The sequence below is a fragment of the Plectropomus leopardus genome, chromosome 11, assembly GCF_026936395.1.
Source record: "Plectropomus leopardus strain MGB_pleo_1.0 chromosome 11, ASM2693639v1, whole genome shotgun sequence".
NCBI lineage: Eukaryota > Metazoa > Chordata > Actinopteri > Perciformes > Serranidae > Plectropomus > Plectropomus leopardus.
The window spans coordinates 35,828,971-35,851,870 of NC_142186.1; the positions used below are offsets into that span (position 1 = coordinate 35,828,971).

At 40.9% G+C, this 22,900-nt stretch overlaps 4 protein-coding genes across 11 annotated transcripts; 3 read left to right on the top strand and 1 right to left on the bottom strand.

The window, feature by feature from the left end:
* The first annotated feature begins 942 nt into the window (after positions 1–942).
* On the top strand, positions 943–3,507 carry LOC148188336 (uncharacterized). 2 transcript variants are annotated; one of them, XM_088084733.1, is made up of 4 exons: positions 943–1,100; positions 1,998–2,103; positions 2,798–2,903; positions 3,103–3,507. In XM_088084733.1, exons 1-4 carry the CDS (start codon positions 986–988, stop codon positions 3,226–3,228), a joined length of 453 nt encoding a protein of 150 aa, XP_087940859.1. In that variant the 5' UTR covers positions 943–985; the 3' UTR covers positions 3,229–3,507. The 2 variants fall into 2 exon arrangements, with proteins under 2 accessions (XP_087940859.1, XP_087940860.1); XM_088084734.1 differs by having other exon boundaries at positions 953–1,100; positions 2,025–2,103.
* A 51-nt stretch (positions 3,508–3,558) lies between these two features.
* LOC121945148 (uncharacterized) lies at positions 3,559–8,426 on the top strand. 4 transcript variants are annotated; one of them, XM_088084731.1, is made up of 5 exons: positions 3,559–3,912; positions 5,401–5,495; positions 5,627–5,738; positions 5,813–5,921; positions 7,357–8,426. In XM_088084731.1, the coding sequence occupies exons 1-5, from the start codon at positions 3,710–3,712 to the stop codon at positions 7,480–7,482; spliced, it is 645 nt and encodes a 214-aa protein (XP_087940857.1). In that variant the 5' UTR covers positions 3,559–3,709; the 3' UTR covers positions 7,483–8,426. The 4 variants fall into 4 exon arrangements, with proteins under 4 accessions (XP_087940857.1, XP_087940858.1, XP_042345106.2 ...); XM_088084732.1 differs by having other exon boundaries at positions 5,401–5,486; XM_042489172.2 differs by lacking the exon at positions 3,559–3,912 and having other exon boundaries at positions 5,038–5,495.
* A 1,162-nt stretch (positions 8,427–9,588) lies between these two features.
* LOC148188337 (uncharacterized) lies at positions 9,589–10,995 on the top strand. Of its 2 annotated transcripts, none has more exons than XM_088084737.1 (4): positions 9,589–9,795; positions 9,920–10,070; positions 10,147–10,252; positions 10,537–10,995. In XM_088084737.1, the coding sequence occupies exons 1-4, from the start codon at positions 9,675–9,677 to the stop codon at positions 10,660–10,662; spliced, it is 504 nt and encodes a 167-aa protein (XP_087940863.1). In that variant the 5' UTR covers positions 9,589–9,674; the 3' UTR covers positions 10,663–10,995. The 2 variants fall into 2 exon arrangements, with proteins under 2 accessions (XP_087940863.1, XP_087940864.1); XM_088084738.1 differs by having other exon boundaries at positions 9,591–9,774.
* Positions 10,996–11,605: 610 nt separating this feature from the next.
* On the bottom strand, positions 11,606–22,877 carry LOC121946346 (uncharacterized). Of its 3 annotated transcripts, none has more exons than XM_088084736.1 (9): positions 22,035–22,877; positions 20,307–20,419; positions 18,480–19,159; positions 17,663–17,977; positions 17,062–17,137; positions 16,210–16,511; positions 15,450–15,521; positions 15,177–15,363; positions 11,606–13,574 (listed from the first exon to the last, which is right to left on the bottom strand). In XM_088084736.1, exons 2-9 carry the CDS (start codon positions 20,368–20,370, stop codon positions 12,982–12,984), a joined length of 2,289 nt encoding a protein of 762 aa, XP_087940862.1. In that variant the 5' UTR covers positions 20,371–20,419; positions 22,035–22,877; the 3' UTR covers positions 11,606–12,981. The 3 variants fall into 3 exon arrangements, with proteins under 3 accessions (XP_087940862.1, XP_042346831.1, XP_087940861.1); XM_042490897.2 differs by having other exon boundaries at positions 17,062–17,140; positions 22,035–22,876; XM_088084735.1 differs by having other exon boundaries at positions 17,062–17,140; positions 22,029–22,876.
* Between the last annotated feature and the right edge of the window lie 23 nt (positions 22,878–22,900).

The window sequence follows — 22,900 nt, forward strand, 5'->3', positions numbered from 1 at the left end:
GCTGTACCGGAAAGGTAATCTCAAGACTTTTGGGGAGTTTTATTCTGGATATTAAACCTGTTTCAAATTTAATTGTTTTTGGTTGCTGCTCGTGTCTTATGCAAAATTGTGGCCGTGACTGAGATGTTATTTTTAAAATAGTTCTTATTTCATGATAAATATAAGAAAACAATAAGAAACAAACAAACAAACAAAAAATGTATTATATATATATATATACATATATATTATATAATTATTTTTTTCCCAGTTATTCCATACATGGCTCAGGCATATTTACAAATTCGGTCTTGTAACAAACAGGAGTTAAAACAAAGCAAAAAAACAAAAAACAAAAAACATGCAGAACAAACGTCATGCAACTATTTACATATATACATACATAGGTATATACATAGGTCCATGTTATGTTTGGATACAATGTTCTATTTGTCTTGCATTAATTCTTGTATTTGGGGTTTCTTTTGAGTCCATTTACATTTATGAATAACATTTCTATATTTTTTCTAACCAGAGTTGTTTGATGCCTTTTTTTTACACGCTTTTTTAAAGGTGTCAAACCAATTTTCTCAGGTATCAAATGCTCGTGAAAGGTGTCTGAAAGCAGCACAACAAAACTAACCTCAACCCAAATGTTAAAGGGTTAACATCCAAAGGTTAGAAAAAACACACACACATTCCAGATTGAATTAATTATTGATTATTGTGAATTAGAAAATGGTTGGTGGGCAACCTGGCAGCTTGTCATGAGCCAGATTTCACCTGCAGGCTGCTGCTTTAGCTCGTAATAACAGCTTAAAATAACCTTTGAGTTTGATGTGTTGAACTCCGGTGTGTTTACACCCATGCATCCTGCCAAATGTCACGCACTGGTGTTGACTGGAAATGACGAACTGTGTCCAGACTGGGAGGAGAGTCAGGACTCTATAAAATCACTTGCACGTCTTACTGTGACAAGGAGACAGAAACCAGATTATAATCTGACATGTTTTCCCGTAGGATGCTCCTCTGCGCTCTGACTCTCACTCTGCTGGCTGTGACTGTGGAGTCCTTTGATTATGTGGACGAGAACAACGACACATATAGTGGCAATACTGACAGTAAGTTATTTCGGTTTTGGGGGGTTTTGTAATGAGGAGGAGAACTGTGAGGCCTGATCACACACGTGATGCACAAAACAGATTCATTTATTTATTGAGCTAGTACAGGGGTTCAGTTTGCACTTTACTCTGTTAATTCAGGTTGCTCGCATTGTGCATTTTAAACTAATATATTTATTATCATTAATCAGTTTTATCACAAACACCACATGGTTTTATTCTGCAATTTAATACCCATTCAATGGCTCTTTTACTCCTGGGGTTTTTCTGTTTATCCTTTTATATCCTTTTTATATTTTATACCTCTTTTATCATTTGTTGTGGGTTTTTTATCTCCTGTTTTTCTGTACAACAAGGTTCTGAGCTGCTGGAAACCTGAATTACCCAATGGGATTAATAAAGTATCTATCTATCTATCTATCTATCTATCTATCTATCTATCTATCTATCTATCTATCTATCTATCTATCTATCTATCTATCTATCTGTGGGTACGATACAATACAATACGATACGATATGATAGACTTTATTGGGAAAGTTGTCTTGGATTTAGTGCTGCACAGATAATACCTCCACACTTACAATAAAAACAATAATCGCACCATTACATTAAACAGCCTGAAAAAAAAAAAAAACAGCAGATGTGCAATTGCACATAGTCTCAGTAAAACTTAATACAATATTGTGCACCAATGCACACAACACCTACTGCACTCAACCGGTAAAAAAACACCATGATGAGACTATACAACACACAGTTCCTCAGGCAGCATTGTTTAAAAGTTTAAACAACATAAGAACAAAAGGTTAAGTTTGCAGTGGAGGACTCTATATCGTCTGCCAGAAGGCAACAGCTCTCTCTGATGTGCTGCTCGCTCTGTCAACATAATCACAGGTTACGACTATTTCTATGACTATCCAGTTTCACGTGCTGAGAGGTTGGTACGACCTCTGAGATCCCTCGAATCTGCATATGGACCAATTGGCCACTCTGGAGTCAAGTGAGTCCAAACCCACTGAACCGACATATCGTATCTCTCTCTCTCTATATATATGAGGTCGTGATGTTGGACTGAATATCATCACAGCCGTGATGATATTCAGTCCAACATCACGACCTCAAGTGTGATATTGCTTTTATACAACAGTTCTACAAGTGTCTTTTTTTTGTTAACATGAATAAGCGACAACAGATTATGATTTGTTTGTGTAATTAATGATTTTTTTGGCTCCGCCGACACAAGTAGTTCTGGAGCCGCTGAAAGTGACAGCTGTTGCTAAGCAACACACAAACATTTTCCTGCATGCTGCTTGTTAATCTGTGTAAACTTGCTGTTGAGTATCACAAAAGATTTTTCTCAGGTGTTGTTTGATCGATGATACCGGTCAGACGGGATTTCCTCGCTCTTCAAATACAGATATAATCTACGGTAACGTTAGATAATTACAGACCATTAGTGTGAGCCTAATTAATGGATCGATACATGCAGAGTTAAACGTTAACAGTCCCAGTGATGTTGTACTGTATATCATCACTCATGGAATGCCTCTCTGTTTTATATATATATATATACATACATATATATATATATATATATATATATATATATATATATATATATATATATATATATATACTGTGTGTGTATATTTAAAAGTTAAGATAAAACACTTTCACTGATGTTTGTCCCTCAGAGTGACACTCGAGGACGGATCTCAGTTGCTCATCCATAAAAGAGTCAACGGCACCGGCTCTCTGATGGTGGTGACCAGCGCTGAAAACATGAGCCCAAAGTGGAAGGTGAGCCAGAAATCACACATTTATTTGTTTTTAGGTCAAAAAGTTTTAAAAAATGATCCTTTGACCTTTGAGTGTGGACATAAACAATCTCGAAATGCACAAGCTCGTCTCAGCTGCAGTTAGAGAAGTCATGGACTTATTGTTTTTGTAGAATAAGTGGAGCCCTACATATAAACAAAATATTTTTTTCTCCCTGCAGTCGGTGGAAACCAAAGAATTTAACGGGAGAAAGACGGTGGCGGACTTTGTGAAAGCTGGAGGAGACGCCTACGACATCCGCCGGGCCAACTGTCACCACGCAACAGACGCCATGATGAACCTGTGAACGCGAGCGCGTCTGTTTGCTTTGATTCCTCTCGGCTCAACAGATGATAATAATAATAACAGCTGTTTCCGCTCACAGATTTCACCTTTATTAGTTTATGTCGTGTTCTTTACCGAGTTCCAAATTAAATTTCTCTTCGAGATTTACTTTAACCTCACACAGTGTAAAAAAATGTCATGTCTACAAATCATTTTTTACACAACAATTCTATCTTCCCCTAATTTAACTGATTTCAGACAAACTTCCAGTGTTGGAATAAAAGCACAGGTTTTAAATCAATTGGCGTACGCTCCTTTGATCTCAATTATTTGATGCGAGGTCAAGAAACGGATGTTTTTTTAAATGTCGTGTTTTGGGAGATTTTTTTAAGCGTTTTGTGAAATGTTGTGGGTTTTTTTTGTAGTGATCTTTAATGTTGGGTTTAATTTAACGTTTTGTTTTGTTGTGTTTTCTTTTTAACATTTTGAAGTGATTTTGTGGAATGTTGTCGTGTTTTCACAAATGTTGTGGTGTTTTGTTAAATGTTTTTTGTTGCATTATTACAGTGCAGCCGCGAAGTGACGTCAAAGGGGAGAGAGAGTGGGGACGAAACATTAAAAAGGCATCAGGCTGCAATCAAACCTGCGACGCTGTAAAGGACTCAGCGGACGCTGAGAGAGATGCTGCCCTGAAATGTCGAATTTTGTAAGATATCACATTTAGTAAAATTTTATCATGTTTTGTGAAATGCTTTGGTGTTTTTTGAGATGTTGTGTTTTCAGATGTTTTTTTGTTTTGTTTTTTTTTTTTTATAAATTTTGTGTTTTGTGAAATGTTTTTGTCAGATGTTTTTTTGGGTTTTGTGAAATGTTTTTGTCAGATGATTTTTTGGGTTTTGTGAAATGTTTTTGTGAGATGTTTTTTTGGGTTTTGTAAAGTGTAATGTTGTGAAATGTTGCGTCGGCACCAGCAGCTCCAGTCTGACTCTTGAACACTGACAGACGATTACTGATTGATAACAAACATTTGTCAACCAAGGCTATTTTTAGGGTTTTAAAACCCATGTAAACATGAGATCTGAGCTGCTTCGTGCTGTAGTTTAAATCTGTGAACAAACAGATTTTGACTTCAAATAAAACAAACCTCTTCAGTTCAGTTCAGCTGTGCAGATGAAGAAAAGCTTCAAACAGCACTGACTTTGTTCTGAGGTTATTCTGATAAAATCGCTGTATATTGTGCAGGAAAGCTGGTTGGTTTTCACTGGCAGCAAGAAGAGAGCAGCACTGCATTCTTTTCATTTATGAAGCACTTCTCCATAAACTTGCTGGATATTTTTTGGGTCTTTTACAGTGCAGGATCTCAAAACTATTAAGTCCTGGAAACTCACAATGTCAGCACTGAAACTGGAAAATTTGCTTTTAAATGTTATGCTCCTCACAAATGGACCAATCTTCAGAAGCTCCTAAAATTAAGACACATTAATCCCTTTTTAATCAGTTTTAACCCTGTTGACTGACATACAGCACAGTGAATGTGTGATCGATGTTGTCATATGTGCTGATGTTTTTGGAGTATGTGTTGATGTAAAAAGACACGTGCCTAATGCATATCTTTGCTTTTAATGTGTACTTTGATGTCTACCTCACTTTTCATGTTTTATTAGTGTATTTTGTAATGTGTTTTTGTTGTATTTTTATGTAATCAGGGTGTCCTTGTAAAAGAGAGCTTGCTCTCAACGGCCTTCCCTCTTTAAATAAAGGCTAAATCAATATATATATATATATATACATATTAACCGACAATGACACCTCAGTCTGTGATATCAGGAGTGTGTAAACTGATGCTTTGTTATAATTTTACTGTTGTTAAACTTTGGACCACTTTTACCTTAAATCAGAAACAAGGATTACTGATTTTGGTTTCCTTTGTTCACCTTGGAGGCACGCCAGAAAAACAACCTTTTACTTTCCTTTCACTGATGTGACCTCTGATGTGCTGAACTCTTGTGTGTTTACTGTGGTTGGCAGGGTAGAAAACACTGATGCTTCTTGCCAAGTGACAAACACCAATGTTAACTGGAAATGACGAACTGAGTGCAAATGCGGAGGCGGGTCGGGACTCTATAAAGTCTCACCTGAATGTCTCACTGTGACAGGGAAACACCAGATTATAATCCGACATGTTGTCCTGCAGGATGCTCCTCTGTGCTGTGACTCTCACTCTGCTGGCTGTGACTGTGGAGTCCTTTGATTATGGTGAAAATGAGAATTATGATGAAGGTACTGACAGTAAGTCATTTAGGTTTTGGGGGTTTTCTGCAGTAAAATGTGGATTAAAACACTGTTGTGCTGCTGTAAAACCTTTTTTTGTGAGTTCAGAGTAATCTGATGTGCTGCTCTGCCCGGCGACATATTTTCAGATTCCGACGAGGATGTTTCCTTCGACTCTCCAGTTGTGCGTGCTGAGAAGGTGGTACGACCTCTGAAAGCCCTCGAATCTGCATACGGACCAATCAGCCACTCTGGAGTCAAGTGAGTCCAAACCCACTGACCTGACACATCATATAAAACAGGAATAAAACACTCTGACTGTTGTTTGTCCTCAGAGTGACGCTCGAGGACGGATCTCAGTGGCTCATCCATAAAAGAGTCGACTTTGCCGCCGGCTCTCAGATGGTGGTGACCAGCGCTAAAAACATGAGCCCAAAGTGGAAGGTGAGCCAGAAATCACACATTTATGTCTTTTACAGGTCACAAAGTTCCAAAAAATGACTCATGAGTGTGGACGCAAACAGTCATGAAATGCCAAAATGTTCTCACTCCGATCTCGTCACGTGATGCCGCTCCGTCAGGACCTTCAGCGCCTACTTCTGATGTTTTAGGTATCCTTCTGCGTCAGCTGTTTATGCCTCAGGATGCCGTTATGGTGATGTAAACAAATGCACATGGTGGGATGACGCGGCCGGTTACCGTGACGCCACAGCCTGCAAAAAGCAGCTCCGTCCTTATGTTTACGCGACAGCGCGGACCGCCACGATGACTGAGATGAGGCAGCAAAGTCAAGAATGGTTGGGTTTAGGCAAAAGAGGCACATGATAAGATGCAGAAAAAAACCTTGCACATCCACACGGGCAGCGAATTCCAGACACAATCACAAAAGTCAGTCGTTTATGGGACCCATCCGCCCTGTGAGCGCACTCACGCTGCTTTTATTACGAGTACCGGCAGCGTTAATACCTGACGCTGTTATTCAGCCTTTCATGTCAGTAGTATCTGTCTACGCCCTGCAAGACACTACAAGCTCCACCTACCTATACGTCATTGTTACGCCCACTACACCACCTTCTTAAAGGTGTATGACCTCACTACTCACCATCGATATGTATCGCTTGAACTTTCATTTAATGAGGCTAATCATCATTATTATCATAACTGTTGTTGTCATCATTTATTTTTATCAGTTATAAAAGTGTGCATGAATATAAATAAAAAATACATATATAAAACTTACCACTAAATATTTCATTAACATTACCAATGATGTCTCAAAAAAGATATTCTGTGTTGATATTTTCAATAATAAATGCCTTTTTATGCCTTAACGATTTTTATTTCAGTAAAATTACAGAGTTAAATGGTGGATTGTGCACACAGCGGTAAGTGTCAGTATATTTTGATAAATATAAGTATATAAGTACTCAGATGATTGTTACACATGGGTGTATTACTGCCAGAGTTGATGAGCTTTGTTTTGAAGTAAGCAGTAGAGCCGCCCCGTGTTTACAAAAATAGTGACCGAATAACTTTCTAATTAATCGACTAATTGTTTCAGCTGCACTTGTATATTTTCATATTTTTCGTTTTAGTGCAAATATCTTAATTTTTAAAGTAGTTATCTACTAAAAGTAGTCAGTGAAGTAGATGTGGGAAGTAACAAGCGATTGAAATACTTAAGTAACATAAAAGTTACTTCAGATTCGTACTAAAGTGCAGTATTTGAGTAAATGTACAGAGGCAGAGGGAAACACAGTAACTGAAATTACAGTTATTGGAATCAACTGACCATCTGTAGTATATTTAGCCCTGAAAACTGATAATCCAGTCATTATAATTACTCTGACACATTATCTGTGTATTTTTCTCTCTGCAGTCGGTGGAAACCAAAGAAGTTAAAGGGAGGAAGACGGTGGCGGACTTCGTGAAGGCCGGAGGAGACGCCTACGACATCCTCCTGGCCAACTGTCACCACTCAGTAGACGCCATGATGAACCTGTGAGCACGAGCGCGTCTGTTTTCTCAAAGCTCGTTTCCTCTCACGGAAATGACCTTTATTCGTTTATGTCGTGTTGTCTGAGCTCCAAAACACATCTTACCACAAGATTTACTTAAACCTCGCAACAGAAATGAAACGTCATGTCTGAATATTATTTTTAACACAACAATTTTATCTTCACCAACATAAAACTATTTTCTTTTTATTGACGGTCTGACTGCTCGTGTTTCAAACTGATCTGAGCTTCGTCATTTTCTTTCTCCTCGATGCCGGCCTCATTTCACCGTGGCAGACAAACTTAAGATGTCAGAATAAAATCATTAATTTTTAAATAAGTTGGTGTGCGCTTCTGTAATCTCCATCGTTGGGTGTAAGATGTGAAACAGATATTATTTGAAATGTTGTTGGGGTCTATGAAATGTGTTTTCCAAAATGCTGTTGTGTTTCGTGAAGTGTTCCATTTCTGCTTTGTGAATATTGTGTTTTGTGTCTTTTTTTAAAGTTTTTTTGTGTTTTGTGAAATGTTTTTGTGTTTTGTGAAATGTTGCGTCTGCACCAGCAGCTGCAGTCTGTTTGCTAACCAGGACGCCTGAATTCACTACGATGAAAACTTTCTGTTAACCTGACGCCACACAACTGTTAAACCAATCAGACGGCATTCTGGTCCTGTGATTATGTTTATACATCCTGTTAGACACAGAAATATAAATGGGACCAAAACCAAATTCGACGCGGCAGACTTTCCTGCCCAGAATAACACGAGGAGGCTGATTCTTTAACACTGTCAGACCATTACTGATTGATAACAGGATTTTGTCCCGTGAGGCTTTAGGATTACTAAATCCATGTAAACATGAGCTTTGAGCTGCTTCACGCTGCAGTTTAAATCTGTCAACACAGAGATGAAGACTTTGACTTCAAATAAAACAAACCTCTTCAGCTTCAAACAGGGTTTACTTTGTTCTGAGGTTATTCTGATTTATAATAACAGACGCTGGCGCCTCAGTGATGCGGAGTTTGTAAACTGATGTTTTGATATAATTTGGATTTTGCTAAACATAGACCCCTTTAACTTACAATCATAAACATGGATTGCTGTTTTTGGATGCAAGAAAAACAAAATTACACATAACATGTAGTGAGTCAGTGATATTCAAATAGTCATTTGGGGTTAAAGTTATCCTAAAGAGACCACCAAACTCACTCACAGAATTTAATTAGCACAACTTAACAGAAGTCTTTAGAGCAGGGATACTAAACTTGCATAGCCAGGGGCCACTTTTATAAAACGAACGGAGGCCGGGGGCCAGTTGCAGCAGCCCTGCAGGTCATGTGTTTGCTGGGGCGTTTTGTGGACAACCGAGCCTTAAAGGAATAGTTTACCAAAATATGAAAATTCAGTCATTATGTTCTCCCCCTCATACCGATGGAAAGTCAGGTTAAGTTTTATAGTCCACAAAACACTGCCGGAGATTCATGGAGAAAAGATGCTGCACTCACCTCCCAAACAATTGAAGCAAGGATTCAAATGTTAAAAAAAAAACATAACAAAACCACAAAATGTCTCCATACTGCTCGTCTGAAGAAATCCAAGCGTCCTGAAGCCCCGACATGCTGAGTTGTTTTGAAAAACATCATTGGCGCCATGTTTTCAGCCTCACTGTAGCCTGTAGCTCCTAGTGTGGGACCAACGAGAGCTCGCGGTGTCAGCACGCCAGTGTTTACATGTGACCTGGACACCCCACACACACACACACACACACACACACACACACAGACTTGTGGAGTTAGCAGCAAGCAACAAGTCTCTTTGTCTTGTTTAAAACTACTGTATATTGGGGGTGGGGGGGGGCTTTCAGGTAGCATGTAAACACTGACATGAGCGCACATGCACGAATTTACATTCAAAGTAAAAAAAAAAACACTGTGAACCAGTTTAATTTTATTGAGATTTCAGGCCAGAAAGTATCACTGCTTTTTTAATTTAATAACTTTTGAGGGTAATTCTGCTGAAGTTATGACCTCTCGTATTTACTGTCGTCAGCAGTGTAGAAAGAACGAATGAATCCAGCCAAAAGACAAACACAGATGTGAACTGGGACACATGAACTGTGTCCACACAGGGAGGAGGATCAGGACTCTATAAAGTCTCACTGAGCTGCGACGGGAGGACAAAACCCAGATTATAATCCAACATGTTTTCCTTCAAGATGCTCCTCTGTGCTCTGACGCTCACTCTGCTGGCTGTCGCTGTTGAGTCCGGCGATTACCTTGGAAAAAAACGTCTGTCTTACAGTGAGTGTAATTGTAATGAGAGTGAGTGTAATTTGTTTTTTTGGGAGGTATTCTGAAGAAAAATGTGATTTAAAATCATTAATGTGCCGCTCTAAAACCTTCCTCTGAGTCTGAAGTTAATCTGGCTGATGTGCTGCTCTGTCAGGCAAAATAATCGATCACACCCTCGACTGGATGGAACCAGAATCCGAAGAGAGCGATTTCAGCGACTCTCCAGTTTCAAGGGCTGAGAAGTTGGTACGACCAATGAGATCCCTAAAATCTGCATACGGACCAATCAGCCACTCTGGAGTCAAGTGAGTCCGAACCCACTGACCTGACACATCATGATCAAAAATGAAGGGTAAACACTAACCGTCGTTTGTCCCTCAGAGTGACACTCGAGGACGGATCTCAGTGGCTCATCCACAAACGAGAAAACGGCGGCGACTCTCAGATGGTGGTGACCAGCGCTGAAAACATGAGCCCAAAGTGGAAGGTGAGCCAGAAACCACAGTTCAAAGGTCAAGAAGTTCAAACAAAAGCTCCTCTGACTTTGAGTGTGGAGCTGCAGCTTCATATCAACAGTTCAAACATGACAGTGATCAACACGACTCTTCCTCCGCCGACTTCTAATACAGACGGACGAAAAACAATGCACACCCGAAAAATGTCGAGGTGCAAATGTGTATTTGAGCATCAATGACTAAATGTTCTGCGTACATATAAACCATACGCTCATTGCATTTTTAATCCTGCTCTCTTTGTGTTTCATCTCTGCAGTCGGTGGAAACCAAAGACTTTAACGGGAGAAAGACGGTGGCGGACTTCGTGAAGGCCGGAGGAGACGCCTACGACGTCCGCCGGGCCAACTGTCACCACGCAACAGACGCCATGATGAACCTGTGAACACGAGCGCGTCTGTTTTTTGATTCCTAATAATAACAGCTGTTTCCGCTCACAGATTTCACCTTTATTAGTTTACGATGTTTGAGCTAAAATCCAACATTAATACGAGATTTACTGCAACCTCAGGACTGACATAAAACTTCGGTTCTTCACAGCGATAAAACTGTTTTCTTTACCTCCGTTTTCTGACTGCTCGTGTTAATCTTTTAACGCGACAGAGACCGTTACCATTTCCTATCTACCTGACGCACATCTAACACAACAAACAACGTTACAAGTGTTTTTACGGTGGCAGACAAATTTTCATGTCGGAATAAAAAGAGTTTTACCTCAGCTGGTGTACGCGCCATTGATCTCTGAAATGTCGTGTTTTGGAAAATGTGCTTTGTGAAGTCGTGCATTTCACGCCATGTTTTGTTTTGTGAAATGTGTTTTTTGAGATGTTTTGTTAAATGTTTCTTTAAACGTCAGTGTTTGTGACATGTTGTGGTGTTTTTTATGTTTTGTGAAATGTGTTTTTTAAAATGTTGTAGTGTTCTTGTGAAATGTTGTGTCTTTCACTGTTGTGTCGTGGCGTTTTGTTGTTTTATGAAATGTGTGCTGAAATGTTGTTTTGTGAAATGTTTCTTTAAATGTTTGTGTGTTGCGATGTTTTGTGAATGTTGTTTTTCGTTGAAATGTTGTGTTTGTGAATGTTGATTTTTTCACGATTGTGTCGTGAAATTGTGTTGTTTTATGAATTGTGTTTGTTGAAAAGTTGTGTTTTGTGAAATCATGTATTTTGACCCTAAGGGCCACCGTACTGTATTGAAAACATGGACGAAATTAGATAAAGACGTCCTCAGAAAACATAGACGCCAGACTTCACACAAAAATTAAATAATTTAAACTTCAGCCACTCCCCCTGACACCTCCCTCTGAAGTAAAACAAAGACAAACCAAAGACATTTAAACACTTTATTTTTCTTCATTTTCAGTCTCAGTCACTTTATTGATCTGAAGGAATACAACAACAGCAGAGTCTCCGCTGATTTCTACTCTAAATAAATAAGTGATGCGTTGATTCCCGTTTGTGTAATGACACACTGACGCTCCGTCGCAGCAGAACGGCCTCGGCGCTCCGACAAACTGTCTTTGGATTAATAATGGACCGTACTGCATGAAGTAGGGATGGGGATCGTTACATTTTATCGATATCGATACCATTATCGAGACTCTTTAACGATCCGAGTTTTTATCAATATCACTATTGATACTTTTCTATTATCTGGTGTAAAGACGAATGAATCAATGTTTCTTTTATATTGCTGGAAAAACAAAATTTTCAGCCCAAAAACCCTGTATTATCAATAAAAACAATATTTTTACTGATTTTTCATTTTACCGAGCCGACCTTTAACACATCACAGTGAAACTAATGCGACCTCGTTCCTACCTCCCATCCTGCCGACTTTTACTCGGATTTCAACACTGTGTTTTTGACCTGCGGGGGCTTGCTACAAAGTTTGGGTTTGCTTCGGCTGCTGCGAGCGAACGATGACGACCGTGCCGGCGGTTCTGCAGCAGCAGCTGACAGAGTTGAGTTTTTTGTTTTCAACCCGAAGACAGTCGAAGATTCTGCATTTATCGTTTTAAAGGTTTCGAAACATCTTGTGGACTACAGTTAAAAATGAGCCTGATGGCAAACACCAGTACATTTACAGAAATGTTGATTAACGTGTGCTGTGCTTTTAAATAAAATAAAATACAATAAAATCTAGTTTTAATTTGATGTACAGTCGATATATGCGGACCAGAGACTGGATTTAAATGACTTCTCGACTCGAAATGTGCGCTCCCTCACAGGACCGAGGGACTCGACGGCAGTATCGATTAGCTCAAACGTTATTGAATTTTGGGTTTTGAAAAAAACAGAACTGGGTCCTCAACAGAACCCTGTTTTGATCCCCATCCCTAATATAGAGTCCTCGAGAAAGGCACTGACCTTTGACCTTCACATAGACAAGAAGTGATGTCATTTCTCTTTGACCAAACTGTGTTTTAAGCACCAAAAATATATATATATTAAAAAAACCTTCACAGATATGAGACCAAAATCCATCTGAAGTGTCGTCTCACTGTCAGGATCAGTGAGATTTAAATTACTAACTAATGTTTTGTTTTAGTGCTGCAACTAAAAATGTTCTGAATGAAACTCAGCGTTCAGTCTCAAGCGTCCTCACTGGTTACCTAGCAACCAGCAGTCCACACATGTTGGGCTGCTGGGAATGTCTTTACAGAGACAGGCGGTTTTCTCGGCGTCTCTTCAGGCTCACGCCGTCAGACCGCTGAGATCTCACCGTCCGTCTCTCCTGCTCTCTGCGGCGGCGCGTTTGGCGACTCGTGTTTCTTCATGTGGTTGCGGAAGATCCGGGCTCCGCTCAGGTTCTTCTTGCAGATGTTGCAGAAGTACGGCCGGGTGTCGGAGTGCACGTTCACGTGGTAGGTGAGCTCCAGGGCGCGGCTGAAGCTCTTGCTGCAGAGAGGACACTGGTAGCGGACCCCCGAGTGCGTCAGCTGGTGGCTCTTGAGCGAGCTCTGCTGTTTGAAGGTCTTCTGGCAGACGGAGCACTGGTACGGCCGGGCGTCGGTGTGCAGCCGCTGGTGTCGGCGCAGGGCGCTGGAGAAGGTGAAGCTCTTGTTGCAGTCGGAGCAGGTGTAGGGTTTCTCCCCGGTGTGGATCCTCAGGTGCTCCGTCATGTGCACGTGTTGGGTGAAGCTCTTGTTGCAGGTGGGGCACTGAAAGGGGCGCTCCCCCGAGTGGATCCTCAGGTGTTTCTGCAGCGCAGACGCCTTAAAACAGTCTCGACCACAAACAGGACAGCAGTGCTTCTTTTTCCCATCGCTGTCCGCGTCGATCCCTCGATCTTGTTCTGTCAGCGACATGAAGCACATCATCAGTGAGACGCTCGGTATCTGGTTTTCCTGACCTCAGAGTCAGACCCACAAAGAATGGACTACGCAGGCTAATAGCACCGTGATCCGGAGTCGAACGCCTTCAACATGAAGTCAACTGTGGAGGACGAAAAGCTCGCTGACGAGATCAGTGAAGACAACACGCAGACGAGCCGCCATATCCTCTGAATTTTTGCTTTTGCGTTCTCTTCTTGTATTTGTATCTGTTTTGTTCATGTACTTTGTATTCTTTAGTTTGCGTCTGTATTTGTTTATATTTTTACATTTCATGTAAAGTACCTTTGAGTACCTAGAAAAGCGCTATTTAAGTCCTATCTTTTATTACTATTGTTCACATTATGACTTTTTTTTGGTACCTGCGTGAAATCGCTGGGAATTGTCCTCTGTTCAAGAAATTAAATCTGCTGTCATTTTTCACATCAATATTTATCAAAGAAATGTTTTTATGTGTAAACGTATGTTTCAAAAGCACATATCCAACAAATAAAAGCAGAGGGCGTTTATCGTCCTCATTACAACTCTCAGACAACATGCTGTGAAATACAGATGAGCATCGCTGAGAAACACCAGTCCTCACTCCGCTAAAAGCTGTCGCTCAAAGCTGTTCGAGGGGGAGACTGACAGTTTCTCATCAAAGGGGGGTGGGCTCAGGCCGTCACAGAGTTTGGTCTTTTGTTTGAGCTGCAGGACTGTCAGAAACCATAGAGAAGTTGTTTTATTGATGACTGCGTAAGATTTTACACGTTTAAACTGTAGAAATCTTTAGTGTGAGCAGACGCCACACTGTCTGCATCTTCATGTTTTTACTCTCTGCTCTTTGCAGACTAACACGCTGTTCGGCTGTTTCTATCAACGCTGAATGAACTTTGTCCCTCGACGACACCGTCAGAGGACGTTCTGTGTTTACTTTAAGCGTGAGCTCTGCGCCGGATCCGCTGTCTGATCAATAAACCCTCAGTGTGTCTCAGGGTTCCTGCAGCTTAAGGCTGCAGGGTAGATTTAAGACTTTTTAAGACATTTTTAATGCATTTGGATAAACTTTAGGACCAATTTTCAATAACAACAATTTATTTAAAACATGAACCAACATAAATTATTATTAAATTATTATTATTATTAATTTTGACCCAAATGTGTTTCGTAAAATATAACATGACTTGCAGATTGTATTTTTTCCCACTTTGCATTTGTCTTTCCACTTCCTTACAAACAAAATAATAAGTGTTGTTGGTTCAACTGTCCGGATCTGTGTGACATTGATATGAGAAGCGTTTGGTAAATTATGGAGAGATGTCACCAATTATTTTTGAGATTTAACAATGCAACATCATGAAACTGTTGCAAAATTTTGCATTGCATTTTTAGGACTTGATGTATTTAAGGCATGTTAATACCAATCAAAGCCTTATTTTTGGATTACTAAATTCAATGCCTTTCAAGACTTTTTAAGGATCTCTGGGAACCCCGAGCGTGTCCGTCCAGCTTTGACGTCCCACACAGATCACGATTTTCAGGCTCGCAGCTGCCGATTAGTCTTATTATGAAAACCGCTGACGTACCGATCAGTGCTGGTCTCCAGTCCTCCTCCTCCCCGTCAGAGTTGATCAAACCGCTGATGTCTCCTTCCTCGTCCTCTTCTCTGTCTTCCTCCTTCAACGGTAAGATGTCCTGGACACCTTGGTTACCAGGTAGAGGTGCGGTCTCAGCGATGAGGGACTCTGTGGTGGAAGAAAGGTCCTCTGACTCCTGGAGACAAAACAGTCTCAACTTGAGGTCCGTTTGGAGCTTTTCAGCAGCTCACTTGATGACGACTGAAAGGCTCAGTTTCTTACCTCCTTCATCATCCCTCCCTCCTCTCTCTCCTCCTCTTCTTCCTCTTCAGTCTTCACGTTGAACCAGAATTCCTGAAACAGACCACATCACCTCATCACTGTCAAACACAACTTCAGCTTGAAGTTGTGCAGTTGAAGTTGAGAAGTAGGCCGACTCAAACGTTTTTAATTCCTGAGTAAAATGATTAACAGCACAGAAGTTTGACAGAAGCTGAAGTCAGAGTCCTGCAGTCAGGAGAGGTCGGCCTATTATCAGCACAATGTGCTTCAGTTTACCTGAAGTTTGTTTCAGATGGAGCTTTTCATTTTCATATAATGCTGGAAAGTTTAATAAATAATAATAAATCACATGTTTATTACACTCTAACACACCATGGTCACTATGAGGACCAAAACTAACCACAAAAAAAGCAAAATAATCGTTCTTTAATCGTCATCAAAGTAAAATGTTAAGTTAATGGTGATACTGATTTTAGGTATGAGGCTCGGACCTTTGCTGGGAGGAGATTTTAGTACCTGGACCTCTGTGAGTTTTAGTAGAATAGGTCCTCCAGCTGGTGATGCTGTTCTACAGTATATTTGTCATGTTCAATGTCTGACAGAAAATAAATATTTAAACCTAAATGAACCTGATGATATCTTCATATCTCACTGAGGAGTCAGAGGGACCTTTAAGCTCGACAGAAACACTGATTTGATGTACATCGTGATGTCTATCTCTTTCACTCTGAGCTCTTCTCCAGGTGTCCTGAAGTCTCACCTTGTCTGCGGGGATGGCGATGAGTCCGTCCCTGATGTGGATCCTCATGTGTTTCCGGAGCAGGCAGGGCCTCAGGAAGCTCTTGAAGCAGATGCTGCAGCTGTGAGGTTTGTCCGACATGTGACTCTTCTCGTGAGCCCTCAGGCTGCTCACGGTGGTGAAGGACTTGTTGCACATCGAGCAGCAGTGCAGCTTCTCTGTGGCGTGGATCTTGAAGTGCTCTCGGAGTCTGCACGGCCTCGTGTAGCTCTTCCCACAGACGGAGCAGCTGTGGAGCTTCTTTTCTCTGCCGGGACCACCGTCTAAAAATATCAACACAGGATCAAAGTTAGGGATCAGCAGGACTCAGAGAGAAGAAACAGATTCATTTTATCTTCAGTTTAACAGGTTTTAAAATGGGGCTTAAAGGGATAGTTCATCCAAAAATGAAGAGTCATTATCCACTCAGCCTCATGCCAATGAAAAAAACACTGCTGGAGGTTCACAGGGAAAGCACGTTGCCCTCATCTCCCAAACAATTGAAGCAAATGGTGAGAAGGTTGTTAACAAAATACAGAATAAAATCAAAAAATGTCTCCATACTGCTTGTCCAAATAATCCAAGTGTCCTGAAGCCCAAACATGCCAAGTTGTTTTGAAAAACGTCATTGGTGTCATGTTTTTAGCCTAGTGGGAGCTGCATTCACGTTTGTGCGCTCGTTTTTTGGGTGAACTGTCCCTTTAAGTAAAGACTGAGAAAAGGTGCTCCTCTGTGGTTTGAATAAACATTATTGTGCACTGACGTGTATATAATGTCATTATTTCAGTATACACAGCCTTTCATGGTTAAATGAACATAAACTGATGTTCTCACCCGTCAGTGAATGTGTCGCCTCCACTTCACCGTCAGTATTTTCAACCTTCAGCCCGTTCAGAGCGCCGTCACTGAGCTTCTGTAACGAACAGCAGCTGTTTGATTAACAGTCCAGAAACTGAAGATACACTAAAGAGAAGAGCAGCAGATATCATATTTACTGTAAACTGCTAATCCTTGGCATGTGTGTTTACGGTTATCAAAATACTAGATTATTTTCTGTTGATCGATTCATTGTGTCTGCTGTTGTGATGTGTCACTTAACCCTTTGAAACCTGATGTAACATCCCTCTTCTTCGCTGCAACTCGGCAAGAAATGTTACACAATAAATTAAAACAAGTAAATAAAAATATTGTTAAAAAAGCTACACTTGGATTAAATAAGTAATTAAAATTGTGTTTCAGAATTATTATAACATTTCAAGCAGTTTTTTTACACTTTGTTTTCTTTATTGTTTCACTAATTTTCTTGTTCGTTTTGGGGTCATTGGTTGTTAATTTGCTCATTTCCACCTTTCCGTGTTTTTGAAAGAAAGTAAGCCAATTTGCTCGGGTTTCAAAGGGTTAATGATTACTTGTCAGTGGTGGGTGTGACGCTCACCGTGTCATCTGCGTCCGACGGTGTGGAGCTGTTGTCGGGTCTGGCGGCGGCGTGGCGTCCCCTGCTGTGGATCTCCTGGTGCTTCTTAAACACTCGATGCATGGTGAAGCGTTTCTTGCAGACGTCGCACTGGAACGGCCTCTCTCCGGTGTGAGAGCGGACGTGCTCCCTCAGGTGCGACGCTCTGCTGAAACCTCGGCCGCAAATGTCGCACACAAACTTCCGCGCCCTGTGGTGGAGCTGCTGGTGCAGCTGCAGCTTCTCGGCAGTGGAGAAGTCTTTGTGGCACAGGAGGCAGCCGTGAGGCGTTTCCTCCTGATTTTTAAGACAAAAAAAAATCATTTGATTTAGTCACAAAAAATATTTCTTTTTGGAGAAGGCAAATTAACGCACTGACACACGCAGTCGGTGCGTTCACAGGTGATTTGATTTCTGAACGTTTCGGATGGTTTTTGCTCCTGTGATAAATCGATTTTCTCTGACGTCGTCATTTTGACCAACAGACTTGGGCTCGTGTGAAAGCTTTCGGATCAGTCTGATGTTAAGTCAAAAACTGGACCGGACCAGTTTACAAAATTTAACCAGGAGGCGCGCTTGACTCGGGCTCCTGAGCGGAACATAATGACCCGTGTCTCCAGTTCAAACTGGTCGGATTCGGCACCCTGACGCCACAGATTGCTGATGTAGGCTAGTTTATCATTTGCCAGAAGCTGTCGATGCCAAATGCCGGTTTAATCAGTTATAAAACGGTTGAAGCTCACACACGAATATTCCCTGTTTTGCTTCACCGGCCGTTAGTTATAAACCTGAAGCTCACCTCGCCAGCGGCAGCTGCAGCTGCGACCGCATCCTCCTCCTCTGCGTGTCTCAGCAGGTGCTTCCTCAGCAGGCCCGGCCGGTTGAAGCTCTTGGAGCACAGCGAGCAGGGATGAGGCTTCTGCCCGGTGTGGAGCCTCACGTGGTCCCTGAAGGACGACGGCGTGGAGAAAACCTTCTTGCAGACTGAGCAGGAGAGGAGGTTCTCCTCCGCGTGGCTCTTCTTGTGATCGCTGAGGCCCGTCCTGGAGGCGAAGCGTTTGGGGCACACCGGGCAGCAGAACGGCCTCTCTCCGGTGTGCGTCCGTTCGTGTTGTACGAGATGCCGCCGCTGAACGAAGCCGCGGCCGCACACCGAGCAGTAGAAGGGTTTCTCTGCGGCGTGTCCGAGCCGGTGCCTCCGCAGGCAGCCCAGCTGGGCGTAGCTGACCCCGCAGTCCGGACAGGAGTACGGCTTCTCACCGGTGTGAACCCGCTGGTGCACCGACGCGTTTATCTTCTTGCTGAAGCGCTTTCCGCATATGGGGCAGCTGTATGGTTTGTCGCCAGAGTGCGAGTTCATGTGGTCCGCCAGCCGAGACGGCCGGGAGAACTCCCTGCTGCATACTGAGCAGCGGTGACGGGGCCGAGACCGACGGCCGCTTTGTTTTAATGCTGGTTCTTCTGCTGTCTCGATGTCTCCTGCAGGAAATTATACCGACATTAATAACTCAAACAAATTATCGACTTCATATAAAATATAAACTGTGTCTAGAAATGTACAGAAGTTCAACATTTTTGGAAATACATTTATTGAATGTAGAGTTGTTTATTGGTTTATACTGACGCAGCTGATGCGATATTGTTGGTGTAACCTTTCATGCAGATTTTTGAAATTAATTTGAGGACTTATTCATTTTCAGCGCGATGATGTTCTGTAGTCGTAGGGGCCGAGAGAAAAATGCGCCACGCAGCAGCATGAGAGCAGTACCCGACTGGCACGCCGTCCCGTAGGGGAACAGCTGTTTCACTGGCGTCGCTTTTCGAGCAATGCGTCTAAGCGTCATCAACGCCTCATTTAGCTACTTGTTGGCAATCACCTTTTTTTAAGGCACATAACAGCTCAGCGCCCACAGTGGGGCATTTACTGACTTATTTTATGTCGTGGAAGAAAACAAAGTCTGTTCAGCTGGTGTTACCACAGACCTTAATAAGGTTTCTAACCAAAAACACATAAAAAAAAGAAAACACTGACTGAGAGGAGGGACCCGGAGCTGCTGAAATGCTAAAAAAATTAAAGGGATTGACTCTGTTTTGGAGCCAGCCTCAAGTGGCCATTAGAGGAACTGCAGGTTTTGGGACTCCACTGTCGGAGGTTGCTGCTTGAACGTAACCTGTGTAACTACTGTAGCAGATACCAGACGTGCACTCTGTGGTGAAGTGGAGGACGCTGTATTTAACAGAGATGGCTATTCAGCACGCTGAGGAAATAAAATAAAAAAAAAAAATACATATAATATATTTTACTTATAAAGCACTTTTCAAAACAAAGTTATAAAGTGCTTTACATGGGTTAAAACTATGCAGGATTTAGGCAAATGAAATCAGGCAATTTAATACAAAAACGAAAGATGGCACCAGCATGTTAGAAAGTACGGGACGACTGGTGGCATTTTCTGGAAGTGAATGCTTTCATTTATGTGATGGGTATTTGGTGAAGTTTCTGTGGGTATTGGTATTACTTTAAGGGTATTGGTAGTAGTGCCGTATTTTTGAAACTAAAACCAGCCCTGTTGTTGTCACATGTAAAGAGTTTTTTGCATGGATATATTTTAATAATGAACCCGACCTTGGGCAGGAAGCTGCTGACAGTCGTCTTCATTTTGCTCCTCTTTCACTTTGACTCCATTCATCTCCTCATGCTCTGCTCCTTCTGAGGGTGGACACGTCTCCGCAAGGCCTCTGAGACAAAGACAGAAGGACACAGTTAGAAATCTTACAGTTTCTGGCTATGATAAATGCTGTAATTTTGCCGATTTTTTTGGTCTTGAAAGGCATGTTTTCTTTAAAAAAATCTTTATTAAAATAAATACAAAATATTAACCCAGAGGGACACTTTAATATTACACTCTCTCATATTGCTCTATGCACAAAATGAGCTTTTCAAAATCAAGCTTTAAAAAATACTATACATCAATATTATTTTCTAGGTTTTCTGAATATTTTTTTTAACCAACATCAGTCCAAATCATTAATATGAAATATTCATTAATTTTCAGAATTTTAACCCATTAAATATCAGGTTTTTGTTACGATGCCACCATTATTTAGATTAAAAACACAAAACGTGAATTGTTTTCAATATACTACATGCATTATCTGGGCCTATGATACGTCAATGATTAGCAGAAACATTTATTTCAAACATTATTTTTTGTGCAGTGTCAAATACACATACTGCTCTGCACAGAAAATGCACTTTTCAAAATCAGCTATAAAAAATATTATAAATCAATATGATTTTTTTTACTTTCACTGAGTTGATATTTTTTAACCAACATCAGTCCTAATCATAAATACCAAACATTCATCAATTTTCATTATTTTAACCTTTCCAATGACAGAGTTTTATCATGATGCCCCTATGTTTTTAGATGAAATTACTTTCAATATACTACATGAAAAGTACTTTTTAATGATCAAAGCCTGAGATATGTCAATAATTTGCAGCAACACTGACTGTGACAGTGCACCTATATTGGAAATAGTATGTATTTTCTCCATTGGCCAAATCTGATTTTTTCAAAATGATGTAATCTTGTGCAAAATCCAAGTCAAAAGCCCAGAATGACACCCGGAAATAATACATGTTTTTCTGCTCTGATGGCTGTGGGATCAAAAATGTCAGTTTAAATGGGTTTCAATGGAGCATTTTTGGACCTGAACAGTCTGAATGTAACTATTTAGTTTCCACAGTGTATTTTAGACTTATTGTAGGAGCTGAGCTGATTAAACAAAAATAAACAATCTCGCCAAAATGTATGCCACATGCATTAACACAGCCAAAATTATCAAAAAATTAAGAATGAAAAGCGCATAAAATGTGCCAAACAGTTAAAGCTGGGTACTTTCCCCCAAAACCAAAATAATAACCCAGTGCTTAAAAATGACTTGACATGCGCGCCCCTTTGATTCACCCCCTCCGCTCCCATAAATAACGAACAGTCCCTAAAACATCTCGCCATTTATCGTTAACAATGGTGGAGTAAGTATTTAAATCATGCTTTCTTGTTGTAATACTGCAAAAATACTCTGTAACAAGTCCCGCATTGAAAATGTAACTTCATTACACATTTAAAGTTATGTATGAATTGTCACGTCATCGATTATCATTGATTAAAGTTAGCTGGTAACGTTGCGCGTGTTGGACGCGTTAATTAAAGCGATTCAGCCAATCAGAGATGAGAAAAGCGCTAACAAGCTAATATATCGCTCTGAAGCTAACGGTTAAAGCTAGCTTGCTAATCGTAAAATAACACGTTAACGTTCACCGAAACACACAAACACAAACCGTTACCGTAGTTCTCAGCAGACTCCCGAAGAGCCACGGCGTTAAAAAAACACACAAAAATACTACAGAAGTAAGAAAATCCTCCGGGAGAGGACGACTGCTTTGACTTTGTGTTAACGGAGTGCTAGGATGCTAGCTCTGTTTGCTAGCTCCGGTGCAGGCGTCAGATAACGTAAAGCAGTCCTGGACGGCTGCGACAGAGAAACGCGCATTTCTGTCTTTTAACGCCGATAAAGTTATTTTTCAGAAGTAATATTAAACATATTAATTCATATGAGTAAAGTAGAACTTCTCAACAGCCTGTCAGGTGAATTCACGATGATGTCAGGACTCATTAAACGGCCCCAAACACGACTTTTACTCCGGTGAAACGCAGGTAAATTCAACAAAAACTCAAACATGGCGCACACGTCTTCCTCGCTCAGCAGCTGCTCAGCTTTACGTTCAGTGCTGCCGCTGCTGGCCGGAAGGTGAACTGCAGCTGCACAAACTGGCAAATGAAATTAACCCTTTGAAACATGGAGCGACATCACTTGTGATGCTTTCAGACACATTTCACAGGCATTTCAGCCCATGAACTCTGAGCAAAATGGTGATTGTCCCCCCCAAAACTTGAAAGAAAGGTTCCACAAATTGCAAGAAATTGGCTGATTTAGAAAATTATTTTGAAAAAGGTAGGGAAAACAATTATTAAACTTATTAGTATCGAAATTAAATATTTAAAATCATATTACAAAATTATAATTATTACAATTCTTTAGCTTTTTTCAGCCATTTCCTTGTTTTTAATTTTTAAAAAAAATTATTTTTAAAATTTCTTTTTCCTTTTCTAATTTCTTGCTCATTTTTTGGGGCCTTCTTTCCATGTTTAT